The sequence below is a fragment of the Brachyistius frenatus genome, unplaced genomic scaffold, assembly GCF_029030835.1.
Source record: "Brachyistius frenatus isolate BFR_SWC_R1_liver_20210118 unplaced genomic scaffold, ASM2903083v1 Contig_55, whole genome shotgun sequence".
In the NCBI taxonomy this organism is placed as follows: domain Eukaryota; kingdom Metazoa; phylum Chordata; class Actinopteri; family Embiotocidae; genus Brachyistius; species Brachyistius frenatus.
The window spans coordinates 1442196-1458159 of NW_027210654.1; the positions used below are offsets into that span (position 1 = coordinate 1442196).

At 44.8% G+C, this 15964-nt stretch overlaps 1 protein-coding gene across 1 annotated transcript; it reads right to left on the minus strand.

Annotated features, from left to right (window-relative positions):
* Nucleotide 1: 1 nt before the first annotated feature.
* Nucleotides 2-15689, minus strand: nup205 (nucleoporin 205). The gene is made up of 42 exons (XM_069705318.1): nt 15624-15689; nt 14069-14211; nt 13698-13869; nt 13460-13604; nt 13166-13325; nt 12805-13033; nt 12519-12683; nt 12220-12395; nt 11921-12037; nt 11635-11772; nt 11305-11455; nt 10802-11007; nt 10517-10699; nt 10026-10076; nt 9431-9640; nt 9098-9335; nt 8805-8994; nt 8534-8654; nt 8120-8201; nt 7788-7952; nt 7553-7677; nt 7300-7414; nt 6880-7029; nt 6496-6570; nt 6199-6356; nt 6002-6082; nt 5517-5708; nt 5142-5343; nt 4928-5026; nt 4659-4807; nt 4203-4394; nt 3973-4094; nt 3418-3550; nt 3101-3227; nt 2926-2999; nt 2659-2787; nt 2339-2465; nt 1931-2103; nt 1626-1755; nt 1231-1359; nt 938-1014; nt 2-802 (listed from the first exon to the last, which is right to left on the minus strand). The coding sequence occupies exons 1-42, from the start codon at nt 15649-15651 to the stop codon at nt 650-652; spliced, it is 5982 nt and encodes a 1993-aa protein (XP_069561419.1). The 5' UTR covers nt 15652-15689; the 3' UTR covers nt 2-649.
* Nucleotides 15690-15964: the final 275 nt, after the last annotated feature.

Consider the following 15964-nt stretch of genomic DNA (forward strand, 5'->3'; position numbering starts at 1 on the left):
AGCTAACTCGGACGTGCACGTGCACAAGTGAAGTTCCTGTTTATTACCAGTGGCCGACGCTCTGGTGATAAGAGACGCAGTAAAAGTTTGTGTGGAAAAAAAAAAAAAGTGTCACGCAAGAACGATTAAGTATCGGCGAAGTGAAAATGTCGCTGTCGAGAGAATGAACAAGCACTTTTGATGCAGACTGTGTGTACGCCACCGAAGATGAGGCAGCAGACAGTGACTCCAATTTGCAATTACCAACAAAATTAAACTCCGCTAATTATCGCCGTCGTTTAGGTGGTTTATGGTGCCGCAAATTTGTGAACTAGACAGTTTAATTAACAGATTTAGAAAATGTTTATTTTCACAAAAGGAAACCAAAAAAAATTTGTTATCAGACAAAACAAAAGAATATCAAATTCGTTTGAACATGAAAAAAATTGTTGTTCTGCAAGTCTGCTCCTTGCACGGCGCAAGTTAACACAATCCGTCACACAAAGTGCACGGCATGTTAAAAAAAAAAAAAAAAAAAAAAAAAGAAGAAAAAAGAAAAAGAAATCCCACTATGCTTCGGAGAAGAGTTGCACCAGGTCAGTAGGAAGGAGTGGCGTTTGCCTGAAAAAGCAAACGGACTGAATTTCGGAGTCCTTGGAAGTTTTCCGTCTCAGCTCTTTGGCTGTCGGAGGAGGCCGCGGATCCTGCGGACGAGGGCCTGGATGAAGGTGTAGCGAGAGCGGACCTGGCTGTACGAGCCCTCCACCTCCAGCAGCTTCCTCTGCAGGGCTTCTCCGAATCCTGCGCCCATGTCGCTTTTCAGCTGCGGCGGAGGTTGAGACGCACAAATAAAACGTATCAACGACGACGCAACTTGTTCATAATTTGAACGCGAGCTTGGCCAAACATCAGATGTGTTCCCTCAAAACATGCAGCGAGTTCAGCAGTCGTTTCTTACCAGGTCGAGGTCTTGCTGGCTGACTCTGGACAGGCCGAGTCCGCGGCCTCCGCTCGCCTGCAACCCGCCAAACGAGTCTGGAGCAAATGAAATACACAAAACATGCCAACATTTGATCATCAGAGAAGAGAAACAGATCCAACTACGCCTGAAGACTTATTTATTATTATTAATATTATTAATAATAATAATAATATTATTATTATTATTATTATGTGAGCTCTGCTTTCACCGACCAATCAAAAACAGAACTCTCTGGTCTCATTCTTGGCTGGTGTATCGTATTTTCTCACCGTCCGTGAGGCGTGATCTGTATAAACTGGCTCCAGGCAGCAGGGAGTCCTTGGGGTCGGTGGGGGTACAATGCAGCAGGTAGTACTCCAGGTGGCGCCACAACACAAACAAGCAGGTCTCGATAACATCTGAGAGAAGAGGCAGGTCAAGGCATCTCACAGAAAACCTACGATGTGGGATTTTCTACATTTCAGCTCTCACCCCTTTTAATGCAGTCAAAGGAAAGAAAGAAAGAAAGCATGAAGCCACACACTTGTTTAAGTGTGAGAGAGTTGTTGTTGTTGTTGTTGTTGTTGTTTTTATTCTGGTGTGCTGAAAATGCCCCCAAAACAGATTTTAATTCATTGCTGTTAATCTTGTAACTACAATTGTGCCTATGAGGGTGAAAGGATACAGGAGCACAGGGCCAGCAGCTTGGCTCTGTTGTTGATCAGCTGGACCAGGCGTCTCTTGGCCAGCAAGCTCCTCTGGACTGATGAGATTTTCTCCACGCCTCCTGGGCCCGACACCAGGCCCTGGCACAACTACAGAGAACACGTCTGCGCTTACAACTGAAGTCAAACAAGGTACCGACACACGACGGGCTTAAAACGCAACAAAAATGTAATAAGGTGGAATTTCGTTGGCTAAAACTGACCCCGAGACGCTAATGAGCCCGTGAATGACGACGAGTGAATGAACGTGTTCGTCCTTCGTTACCTCCTTGAGCTCCTCGGGGGGCAGCTGGTCCAGGCTCTGCAGCTTGCCCAGGCTCTGCCTGTGACTTTGGTGGAAGCGGAAGAAGTCTGCAGCGCTGTTCTTCAGCAGGTACAGGACCAGACCCAGGCTGGGGACCCGCGAGTAAGCCATTGATGGCAGAGTGGATGTGAGATCTGAAACAAAATAAGAGCCACAGTTTAGTCTCGTATTTGTGGGAGCGCTTCTGAAAATAAGAAGCTCGAAGGGCCTCGAGAGATTCTGGATTTCTAGAACGCTTTTTAGACATTTCACAAACGGAGGAGGACCAATACAATCACAAGGTGAAACCCCGGCTTGTTGAACAGTGACTCGAGTCAAATCCTTTTTCCTCTTTTTTATTTTTTTAAGTAAGGCTAGAATATCACTGACCTGTGCGTCCTCCGTCTCTGCCAGCTGGCTCGCTGCCGGACGGGCTGAAGAGGCAGATGCTGAACTGAGCCTGGGCTGAGCTCTGCAGCAGGAGGGTTTGGCAGTACTCCATGATGTTGGCACACACCTAGGGACAGAGGACAGCACGGTTCAGCTTGACTGACAATGCAGAACCGATGAATAATCACAGCTACGGATAAACACGTTCCACAGATATTTCAGGGTCATTTCAAACCCGTGTACCCAGCGTCCACTCGAGCTTTTGCAGCGCTTAAAATGTAGGGGCATTTTGAACACAGGTGATATCTCTATTTTCGGACCTGTTGCATGGCAACCTCCATCTCCTCTCGTCTTTCCGCCGAGTCTCCGGGCGCGGAGATCTCGGCCTGCTTTAACAACCTCTCCCGCTCGCTTCCCGCCAGACGGCCGAGCAGAGACAAACACAGGCGCTAAAAAAAAAAAAAGAAAGAAAGCAAAAAACGAGATGCATTATCAACGGAGCAGTTCCCGCAATGAAAAGTACGTGCAATTAGCGGGAATACAGAAGCAGGCTTGATGGTGGACAAGATGAGAGGAAATCGTCGAACCTGGAATCTGTTAATGTGACCCTGGAACTCCATGAGAACGGCGCTGTTGACTTCTCCACCCATCTCAAGGGCCCCTGAGAGACCACACGGTACATGAGCACCATTCACCGAGTCACTGTCGTGTAATGTTGTGGTTTGCGGAATAGAACCGGTGAAACATGGGTTATGTTTGTACCTGGCAGAGCTGTTTTACTGATGATGCCAGTAAGCAGAGAGAGTTCCTGCAGCGCTCCCATACTGAGCTCCTGACAGCGCAACAGGGATTGAATGGTGTCTGCGTGGACTATCAGCCACTGGAGAACCTACGCACACAGTTTATAACAATATGAACCATTTAAACACAGCACAGATCAACAAAGCCAGTACAGGAACTAGACAGCCTTTACTGACAGAATAAACTCATGACAATATTTGGGCTTTTAATGGTTAAAATGTAATCCTAAAAATATATTTTTTTAAATGGCTCAAAGATAAAAGACCTTTGGCGCTTACCTGTGCTGCCCCCTGCTGGTGATTTATGGAGGTAGATGTCAAGATCACCTGAAAGAGCCTCAAGGTTGGTAAGAGAATCTGCCTGTAGCGGTCAATGGGACTTGGGATGAAGCCTGATGGGTCTCTCATCACCCTGCGGTCAAAAGGGAAACAGACACAAAGATACGGATATAAAAATATATAGACTTAAAAAATAAACACTTAAAGAAAAAAGCTTATCAGAACAAGTGAACAACAACCCTTACGGTAGTTGGCGTAAAAAGGACATGAAATTTGCCTTGAGGAACAAGTTGGTGACCTTCTCCACCAAAATTATACAACTGACTTTTTTTTTTCCTATCTGTAATTAAGACAATTTGAATTATGTAAGTTTAGAGCAGAATTGTTAATCACAGTATATTGTTCATGCTTTTTATTCATTTGTGAAAAATCACTTCAGAAGTCAAGGCTGAGTGCAGGAATTTGGTGAAAATCTCTCTCCCTCCTTCCCTCTCTCCCCTCCCTCTCTCTCTCTCTCTTCCCTCTGCTGGCTGTGTTGCATCGCCACATCCGTACCTGTGTGCATCACTGTCAGGCACCATGTCAAACACCTGGCACTCGATCAGCTGTGCCACCAGCCCACAGCGCAGCAGCTCCACAGCTCCCTGGCCGGTCTTGGCCACACGAGTCAGCAGAGCCTGAAGACACACAGCGGAGCTCGTACCTTCGTAATCCTGAACTTACAAGAGGCTGTAAACATACACCGCTGTCTGCGTCAAGTCTTTGAGACGTAATGACCTGCTCACCATCTTGCTCTCGTAGATGTAGAGTGGTTTGAGGAGGGGCGGCTGTGGTGTGAGCAGACTCTGCAGGGCAGCGTCGTCCTGCCTCAGGCTCTCCACTAATGAGCGCAGGTAGCCACTGTTGCAGACGTACACCAGCCACTGGTTCTGACGGTCTATTGAGAGGATACGATCCAGCACCGCCAGCGCCAGCATCTGACGGGAGAGGGAGAGAAGAGAGGGAGTAAAAATAAATAAATAAACATACAGCACAAAGGTTTGTCTTAACTGTGTGATTAATAGAACCCAATGGAGAAATAATGCATATACTGCTACACAAAATTAAACATTATATGCAAGTATTACAGAAGGAATACAGTCAGAATTGGGGGCAAAAAACGCCACGAAAACTTTAATATGAGGGAGAAACGTGCAGACTAAGCACACATTCTGCTAGGAAGTGTGCGGTTTGGATCTTACCCTGGTAATTTCATGGCCGTCGCAGGCGTCCTTACACACAACCTCCATGAGGGCCTTCCCATAGCTCTCGATGATAGCAAGGTTCTCTCTCTGCAGTTTGGAGAAACCATCTTCAGGGGCTGTGAGACGCTCCCACATTGCTTTCCCTGCTGCAAGTGCAAAGAGATTTATTCAGATGATCAGATCAAATCTGTACACTGTTCCTTTGAAATGATAGAAAAAGACATTTGTCACAAAACACAAAATGCATGATTGTTTCTTTGTTGTACCTGTCTGCAGAGTGTCTGGTTCTTCAGGTTTCTGGGCGATTTGCAGGTAGTAGAGCAGGGAGCCATACAGGTGAGCACGCAGACGCTGGTATCCACCTCCTTAAAGTGTTGAAAGACATTATAGAATCTATTCTGGCCAAAGTTTATACAGGAAATACATCCCATGAAAGAAATATGGGTTTATGAGTTAGAGGGGTTTTAAGTAAACACTAACCAGTACAAAGGATGAAGTCCAGCAGTTTGCGGAGGATCAGGTGCAGGGCAGAGTTGGCGATGGAGGCAAAGCCGGAGGATGCTTCTAATCCCACCCCCTGCTGCTGCTCGGACAGCACTGATTGGCTGAGGTGGGCTGTCAGAGTGAAGACGGCCCCGGCAACAATGGGCATCAGTTCTCCCGCTGCATCCTCGGATAAGACCTAGACGATGCACAGTAACATTTTAATTTAGCGACTACAACAACTTCACTACTTCAGTACATATGTAATGAGCTCAGAACAAAAGCCATAACACCGTAGAAGATATTCCTTACTATGCTTACGAGGTGATATTATTTGTACCGTTCCACCTTGTGCCACACATCCACACTGACCTTGTCATGCAGGTCCAGCAGGAGGTCTCTGATGATGAGCTGCCTGTCATCAGCAGGTATGAGATCGGCTGGGCAGGCGATCAGCAGCGTCTCCACCAGGCTCCTCCAGGACTGCAGAGCATGTCGCTTTGCACTCAGACTCCGGCGGACGCGGTTACGTTCCACCACTTGCTGCAGGATGGAGTTCACCTCCTACGAGAATAAATCCACGGACGCAAATGAGAATACGCCAAACATTTTTGCGAAGGCTTTAATCTCCAAAAAGACTCAATCTTATAGTGAGAGGAAATACCATATTATCGTTATAAACACAAAAAGAGGATTTGAAGTGTTCAAACCTACAAGTTAGTTTTTTTGATATAAATAACAATCTGTTACAAAGGTTCCTCTTTCGATATTTCCACACACAAAAACACAGTGTAACTATTAAGTGTTGCTAGAATTACAACACACAATGCGAGTCCCATTATCTGCGGTTCACTTACTTCCATTAACAGGGGCCTCTGTCCAATTGCTGCCATTCCTTGCAGTGCATTAACCTCAGCGACCAGCACTCTGTGAAGCAGCTGTGAGGGAGAACCGAACAAGCGATGACACGGGGATCAGTGGAAGATCAAACTCTAAACGTATTTGAACCAACGGAGCAGAGAAAGAGAAAATGACGTTCCGCGGAGGAACCCACCTTCACGTTGCACACGGTGTGTCCTTGCTCGTTGACATGCTCACAGTTGGCGATCACCTGCTCTATCTGAGTGCGCTCAAAGAAGTCCAGCTGCAGCAGCTCAGGCATATCCTGACTGAAATCAATGGCGTCCAGCACACTCAGCAACTTCCTGCGCACTGATGATGAAAAGCCAGAGACAATCTGCTGTGAATCTTCAGCTTACAAGAATGATTTAATTACCAAGTGCCTAAAGAGGCATTTAAATGTTAACTGTATCCTCCTGACAATATTTAAATTGAATGGGACGACGCAAACCTTTAGAAACGGTGTCAAAATGCAGGAAACCACTGACAGATCGGGTCTCTTCTTCCATGCCCGTTTCCCCATCACCTACAAAGACAAAATGATTTACATTATCAGATACATTCAATATTACTACAGACCGTTTAAGTTTCCATTGAGAATGACACCGGATACACATTTCCCTTAACCGACAAACATTAAAAAAAAAAAAAATGGGGAAAACTACACACATCAATTTGAACATATGAAACATATGAAAGTGTATTTTGCTGCAGTATCATGAACTCCTCTGTTACGGAGAACTTTAACAGCGCAACAGTCGTGTATTGGAAGAATTTTTACAGAATCCACTCCAGGAGTTCAGGGAAAAGGAAGCTTTAACAACACGTCACATACTGGCGTGCTGAGTGTGCGGCTGGTCGTCCAGCAGGAGGCTGACGAGGCGTTGTGTATGTGAACGCTGGCGGTTCAGTGAGGTCACTCTCAGCTCGATTGCAGCTGTTTTCATGAGCCAAGACATCTGGGAGAGGGCGGCAATCTGGTTACCTGGAGAAAAAAAAAAAAAGAAGCAGAGTTGAGGTAATGACAAGAAAAGACAATTACTGTCATTTGACTTTTATCAATTATTTATACATTTATATCGTATTATAGCTTCGAAAGATTAAATGGCTTTATCATACACCCTTTATTTCTTTTCAGCAAGGATACAAAAATGTATAATAGTAGTAGTGCTTTCGTATTTCCTGCTTTTCATCCGTCTGTATCTGATGCTTTTATTCTCTGAATGAAAGAGGTCAGCGGGGCTTCTGAGCTTACTCGGCAGGATGAAGGGTAGGTGTTGCAGGTGAGAAAACAAGAAGTCCTGGCTGGTCCTCAAATAGCGCATGGTGGGTCCAGATGTGTCTGGGCAGGTACACAGCTGGTAGATCACCTGAGAGAAGAAGGAAACGAGACGTACAAATAAGATAAGTTCTGAATTCAAGTACACGGTCATCCTGCTGGGCAAAGCTGTGCTACATCTCTCACAGCAGAGACCGGTCTCCGTGCCACTCGCTTGTATTTGTATTACCTGGTAGCAGAGCTCAGCCAGGTGTGGGGCCTGCTGGGTGAGTACAGGTCCTGATCTCCTCTCCGTGCCTCTCTGCAGCAGACTCAGGATGGCGTGCAGGCAGCTACGTGGACAACCCAACACACCTGGAACAGACAAGCAGCCCACTGAGAGACAACCCTCCTCGGACTCCTTTTCCACTCGACCCATAAATGCACCAAAATCAGCATGTCAGCTGCTAAAGTCGGAGGCTCACCTGGGTCCTGGAGATTGGTTAAGGACACAGGCTTCTTCACTTCATAGCCCAACAGATAAAAAGCCAGATTGGGTGTCTTCAGCTCCAGAGAGGTGATGAGCAGGTTCAGGATGTGGATCTGGGTTTCATGTCGGATTCTTGACACCTTTTTTTGAGGTTCTAATTCTGACGGTAAACAGGTTGATGGAAATGAGGAAGATGAGGTTAAGTGTGACGATTTTATTACACAGGTTTGTCTTTCACGCAATTCAATTGAAATCTAATGAAGATGGTACAGCTTCAAGGTTCGTGAAATGTTGCGCAGACAACAAGACTAGGAATGTCCGTCTCACCGTCTCCCGTCTCGGCTCCTTCCTCTGCCTCTTCACTGTCCAGACACTCCACAAACCCCGCCATAAGCTTTTCACTCACAGCCTGAAGGACGGAGAGAAATTCTTTAAAAAAGTTTCACACAACACTACAGTGAAGCTTACTTGCAGAGACCCAGTAAAAGCACACCCTGACCTTTCCTGCAGCCTGTTGCCAACTTGTTCTGCTAGCTTTACACACCGATATGCACATTTTACTGTATATTATTCGTAGACTGGTATAGTGGACCAACACATTTTACAGCAACAACAAATGCTCAGTTTACGTTTGACTTAATACAAAGGCTACTGTTTGGTCTATGATTGAAATGATCTCTCAGGGAAAAAAAGTTATGAATGAGCTATACTAAAATATTATGAGAGAACTATTTTGCATACCTGGTCGTGTGTGAAATCTCCCACCAGCCTGTTCTGAATGTTGGGGTAGTTGGCGATGCGACGCAGGATCTTGGCACTCTGGAAGGCGGCCTCTGGGTTTGAGCTGCTGTGGTACAGATACCTGCAAGATACAAACAAGATTCACCACCAAGTTACTCTCAACCTGAGCTACCGGACTTTCAAAGAGTCGTTTGATGACTTGACACATGATTCAAAGCAAGGTTTAACATTTGAAACAAGAACTGACTGAAAAACACCCGGGTGATCTCACCTGGCAATGTTCACGATGTGATCGGCCCTTCGGGTTTGAGGACTGACGCCCTGGAGGAGCTGCTCCAGGGGAGAAACCAGCAGGGAGGCCTGGCTCTCCCTGAGCAGGTCCATGAACACCACTTCCTTCTGCAGAGCCAAGTCCAACAGGCACAGGCAGTGCAACACCGCTGACTCCAGGTGCTTCTTACCTGTAAGGGAGGCGTGATGGACAGTGCTGTCAGAATGACCACAGACACACACACACATGTGAAATCTCCATTTCTCTGACAGCAGCAGCATATATTCTCTCACCAGGGAAGGGTGCATATGTGTCCAGCTGGCGCACACCTTCCTCCAGCAGGCTGAGGCAGAGAGCCAGCATGGGCGAGTCGTTGAGCAGGTGGAACATGATGCTGTGGCCGGGGGGCTTGTGGGCCGGGACCTGCTCGCCCTGCAGCTCCACCATCTCCTGCACAAAGTCTGACGGCTGGGGCTCGTAGTCCCGCAGCAGCTTGTGGAACACCTCCAGGACAGAATCGGCTACCTCCCACTGAGAGATGGCAAAAAAACAAAAACAAAAAACAAAGTGAATACATGCATGTTTCAGCTAGATGTCTCCACCTTAACTCCAGGAGAGAACTTTACCTTCTCAGCTGGACGACGATACGCTCGGGTGGGGAAGGGGAGGAACACGGAGTCACGCAAGAAGTTCAGGTAGGGCTGAAAGCCTGGCACACGCAGGCCGGCCCCCAGATTAACAGGCAGGCTGCTCTCGACCAGCGTGCTGATCAGATGACAGAAGCCTCGTGTCAGCGGGTACTCCTCACAGCTCGACTCAATCTCATTCAGCTCGACCTGAGAGGCAGGAAAAGAGTTCAGAGAGTTTGCCGAATGTGCATCTCCTCACAGGTTACATAACTAAACTGGAGGTTTATCACACTGACAACATCTTTAAAGTTCATTTTTAGTCTCTCCTGCAGTTCAGTGTTGTGCAAGGTGCTACTTTTTTTTTCCACAGCATATCATTTTAAAATTAGAAACCCACTGATTGACGATACTTCAGTCTACCGATAACACAATTTCAATTTAACCTTCATCACTCAAATTCTGAAACAAAATAGCCCGAAGTGGTGTAATTGTCTGCTTTATGCACTAATGAACCATTATGAAAGAGGGACAGAACCGGGAGACTGAAAAAAAATATGAACGTTTCAAACTAGGTTGAGCAGCAAAGACTCACCTCAATTCCTGCAGCTTGCCTCTGTCCTGGGGCTCGCACTGTCTGAAGGATCTGTGGTAGAAGAAAAAGGAATTCAAAAACTTAAAATCTGATATAAAACTACCTGACAAGACAAGGCAAGCATAAAAACTCTGAACCTTGTCAGAACATAACAAATGTTTCAGGTAAAAAATAATAATAATGAAGGCTTTGACTGCCAAAGAAAATGATTTTAACTGCTTCCAGGAGCCTGACTTCAATAATAACATCTACTGGCAACTTTTCCAACAAGACTAGTATAAAATGGTTTTATATCCTTCTCCTCTAGAACGAATGTTCTTTTTTTTTTTTTTAAAGGGGGCATGTTATAATCAGTGGGGCTGCCACCATTGTTAGTAATATCTTGCTAGTGACAAAATTGGTGTATTATATAGCCATTAAATAAACTTTCAGTGATGATGATCACTTCTTAAAATAATACAGATTTTCATCAATTAAAATTGCTGTCCTACCTGCGTGTACTCCAGCGACTGCCAGAGTGAAGCAGCGATCTCTGGCGACTTCCCAAAGGCTGCCAGGCAGTGCAGGAGCTCCGCCTTCAGGACGGGAGGAACGCTGCACTGTAGCAACCCCAACATCACTACGACCGGGGTCCACTGAGGATGCTCACACAGAGCCAGTCGAGCATTTTCACTCTGGGGGGGAGGGGGAAGAAAAATTATACACTTGCCTTTGACCAGAAAAGATATGACATGGCCTCCGTCCTTGGTGCATCCTTGCTGTGTGTTGTCCCATACCCATGTAATGATGGCGGTGAGCAACTGCAGTAAAGAGGTCAGTCCTTCCAGCTCTCGTTGGGTGATGCCCCTGAGTGGCGGGTGGCGGTAGTGTGCCGCGTCTGGATTTGGAAAGTCTCGCCGCAGGTTCTCGTGGTAGAGCATGAGGGAGTGAAAAAAATGTTCCCACGACACGGGAACGCCTGAAACTCCCTGGATGTTGTCACCTGCACGTATGTACAAGAGGTTAGCTGCTATTCATTTCAATCTTCTTCATGTTAATGCTCAGATCACCTAAATTGGAAGTTTGTATTTAATTATTTTCATAGTTAACGCTGAATAACAAAATATCACAAAAAGATGATACTCTAATGGTAGAAATTTGGCTTCCAGATTAGTAATCAATCAAAGGCCAAACTCCACACCAACTCTGTCTGAATTTGAGATATCAGACTGGAAAATATGTTATCTTTGATAAGAGTAAATTATTCCTGAAAACTGTTATGGCAACAATCGGATCTTACTGTGTGTAGCTCCATTGGTTTTAAGCAGACTGAAGCAGTAGTGAGCACACTGAGGACCATTGGCCAGGCCTTTGAGCATACGGAGATACGGGATATAGAGGGTGGGGGGCAGAAGGTCTCCCATCTGACGCACAAACTTGGACAGAACCACCTGCATCAAAAAACAGGGGGAAAAAAAAAAAAAATCTTTCAAAAGACAGCAAGGATCAGGTATGCAAGACTTTTTTTTTTTCCTCCAGAGAGCCAAACTTAAAATTTTGGGAATTTTTGCTAAAAGAGAAAGAGATTTTTTTTTTAATGTAACTTGTCTCTTGAAAACATGACCCTCACCTGTTTGTGTGGAGGCCTTTGCAGGGCCATTCCCAGGTAGGACCCCTGCAGTGTGGTGTGTTGCAGAGATTCTGTGGGACACCAGAACTCCAGACCGAGCTCCAGCCCAAACGGGTCCTTACTGTAAAACTCCCCTATCTGACAAGACAAAGCACCAATGTGAAGAACTAAATCCAAAGTTTCAGCCCAGTATCAGCTGCTATCAGTAAAATTAGAAGTTCCACCCTTTCAACTCAGGCTAAAAGATGATGTTAGCGGATGTCATATGTTTGTACAAAATACTGACCAAGATCATGAGATGTTCCAAGTCCTTGCGCAAGGACGATGGAAGCTCACTGTCCATCTGTAGCGACATGTGCACCAGGCGGGCATCCTCATCGGCACGGTTACGAAGCTGTTTCACCTGCAGAGAGCAAAAAGGTGGTAATCATATATTTTAATCAAGACGCAAAAGAAAAACAAAATCTAAACCGATAACTAATAAGAGAATGCCTAATTCTAATAAGTTCACACCACAACATTATACCAACACAAAACAAAATATATTTAACTTCAATGCAAGTTGACACCAATAACTTCTCTTACCTTCATTGGCATCAGTGCAATAAAGTCTGTGATGAGCGAATGGAGGCGGCGGATGTAAAACTCCTCCTGGGCAAAACTCTCACATCCCAGCATGCCCTCCTTCATAAACAGGAAGACGTCTCCCAATAGAGCTTGGTCAGCCAGAGCTTCATCTGCCTCAGTGAACTCAACCAGGGCTACACACACACACACACACACACACACACACACACACACACACACATACATTAAATTGATGATTCCTTATTAAATGGTTAGGAAGACTTATTTAATGCTGATCCAAGAAATACAGGCCTTACCAGAGCCCTGCGGTAGCTGGGAGAGGACTCTCAGAGACAGAGCCCAGGCCAGCTGACACACAGCCTGCAGCCCTGGAAGCTTCCACGGTTGGCTGTCCATCAGACGACTGTGCACTGCGGACACATACTGCCTCTCTGTCAGCAGCGGCAGTGACTGGAGAAGATCTAGAGGAACACAACATACACAGTCGTTTACCACTTACAAAGTCATTTCGTTTATATTGAATGTAACAAGTGACTGGACAGTTTAACTTGTGGACATTCCAGGGGTTTAACATGCACTCGCCTTCTCTATCTTCGGTCCCCTGCTCTATGAAGCTGACATCCAAGCAGTAGAGCAGCGCCATAACTAGAGCCATGTTCACACTGTCCAGTGAGCCGTCAGCCAGAGCTGTCACCGTCTCCAGATGGCCAATGAGAGCCAGGGTGTCATCTTTTGTTAAGGGGGATTGGCAGGTCCATGAAAACAGGCTGTCTGCCAGGGCCTGTCGGCATTCTTTGATGAGGTCAGAAACCTGGTGACAGAAGTGAAAATCAGACGTCCATATTTGTCTATTCCTCACTGCGTGTTTCTACTTCAGTTACAACCAGAAAGGCATTGCACTGCTCCCGTATGACTACAAATGTTTCAAATGACCAAATCCCACCTCCTTCCTGTGCTTTTCATTGCCCAAACCACGCTCCTTCTGCAGCCGCTCAAACTCCCGCGTCACGTTGATCTCTGACACTAACGTCAGGATGCGTTTGGTCAGACCCTGGCTCATCAGCTCATCTGTAAAACGTGTTGTCAAAGCCACCAGCTCTTCACTGAATGACAAAACAAATGACAGTACGCGTCAACTTACTGTATGTATGCAATAAAGAAAAACAAACAAATAAAACAATGAACCATAAGACAATAACATACTCATCATGTGAGCCTTTAATAATGACATTATTACCTGAGATCCAGGGTGAAGGTCTTGCCATGCCGTGACTGGATGAGTGTACGCAGAGAGTTGGCCATGCAAAGCTTTCCATCCCAGTAGAGTAACACGCCCACTAGACCTCGTGTCAGACCTGGAAAGTGGGGCTGCTGTTGCTCACCTGCAGAAAAACAAGTACAATCGCAGAATTACCTGTGTTAAATCTTAATGTCACTTTCTTTACAGATTTGCTTATAAGTCATGTCCACTTTACCTGCCAGCAGCAGCTCCAAAGCTGCCAACTCTCCAATATCAAACAGGTCACTGAGGATGAAGGCCTCAGACAGAAGCTGTTCTGGAAGGAGCCGGGACCCCTGCTGACCTTGGATGGCGATGCCTTCTGTGCTGGCTTTGCGCACTTTGTCTCTCTGCTCTGCACTCTTTGGCTAAAAACGACGAGAGGACCAGACATTAAAATCTAAGAAAACACGCAACGTATATCAACACATTAGTTTGTCTGCACAAGAAAAAAAAAAAAAAAACTTTTGAATATATGAAATGATGGTGTTTGCAAAAGCTGTTTTGTTGTGGCTCACCTGTATATGAAATGATGGTGTTTGCAAAAGCTGTTTTGTTGTGGCTCACCGGGTTCTTGAAGAGTGACAGAAAGTGCGGTTTGTGCTTCTTCAGCTGCAGGTCCAGGAGGTGGACGCTCTCCGGCTGTCTCCTCAACACAGCTCCATCCACCGTCTCCCATAACTCTTTCAGTGGCCCCCACAGACTGGCTCCTGAGTGAGGAAATGGGCTTTCAGACGTCTTTGCTCATCAGATAAGACGTGCACACAACATATTTCTAACACTGCTCTTGTGCGAGTTTCTTACAACCATACTTTGTTGGCATTGATCAAGCATTTTGTGAATTGTTGACGATTATTAGTCATACAACTAATTGTAAAGAACGATTCAATTGTCTTTTACGGTTAATTTTATGCCATTATTACAGTATAAACCACATCATAGTTTAATAATGCACATATACCTTATGAAGAAGGCCATTTATTGGCATTGAACATGTAAATAAAAATTACATTTCTGTTTGCCGTTGTGGCTTTCTAAACAGGGCAGATAAGACATAAATAACAATTTAGATATACAAGGAAATTACTGACAATAAAATGTACCAATAATCAAAATAAACAATGTACTATTGAGACACTAATTCTCCATTTACGTGGCTTTACACCACGAGCAGAAGAAGTGGACGCACTGAGATGAAGTCATTAAAAAGGCGCCAGTCAGACCTCAAAATGGGGAAAACGATGTGGAAATAGAGATGGAAATATTATATTACTGTTTTTTTTTCCCCTCTGGCTGTTTACCCAGATGAATAAAACCAATTCTAACAATTATGCAAAAATGATTGTGCTCAACTCAAATAATCGCGATCAGAAGATGACGTAATAATTGTCCATTTGCGTATCCAATACAACACTTTTTTTTGTCAATGAATAATCTTAATCCATGATAATCTGACCTAAATGTCTCTTACAAGTCTGATGAAAGTGAAATTGCATCTGTGAAATATTTACACCGTGAACCTCTTCCTAACAGTTATTATTATTATTATTATTATTATTATTACAAAAAAGGTGACTTTTAAAATGTACACATTACCCTGTTCAAAATGTAATAAGTAATGCAACTGTTGTCATTTCTTCATCAAATGAATATAACGTTATTACAGTTTAAACCTGGACGTTAACTGTTACACGATCTTAAACCAGGAGCCAAACATGTCCGATAGTTTCACTTCTACCTCCCAAGTAAACAGCCGATAAATCAGCTGATCCACTTCACATGTGTTACATCCAAAAAAAAAAGGCGAAATAACCCCACGACTTTAGTTCTAGTGTGGAAGTGAGTTATGTTGCAAATGTGTTTTTTTTTTTCCCACAAACTAATTCAGTAAACAATGTTTGCTGAATGTTTGATTTTTTTTTTTTTTTTTTTTTTTTTGGGGGCAAGGCTAGGCTAAGTTAGCCTGACCGCTTTATCCTGAACCATGTGGTCAAAATGTATGAAATACGACTAAACAGCAACTAAAAAGTGAATATACGCGCGCGTATTTGTATATTAACATTTAACATGTAATGCTACAAATGACCACACGCGCGTTACTTTGTGAAATAAACATAGTTACCCGAATTTACCGCCATCTGCGCTGCCATGGTACGCTTGGAAAATTGGACAGAAGCGTCCGAGTTAGTGCCGGTGTGTAATTGAAAATGTTCAATTTTGTAACGCTTCGGTGACGTTTGCTGGAATAAAATTCAACGCTCCTAATTTGAAATATATGGTAGGTGACTAAGTCAGTGCAACATCTTCAGCATTATTGTAATTCTGTATGATTTGTTCAGGCGGGGTCCTCGGACCGTTTGCGCCGTCCAGCCACACATTTAGCCCGGATGGAAGTTGTAGTTTACCCGTAAACATTAAGTCAAGAGATGCTTAAAATTAATTCGTATTTAATCCTTCATAAAT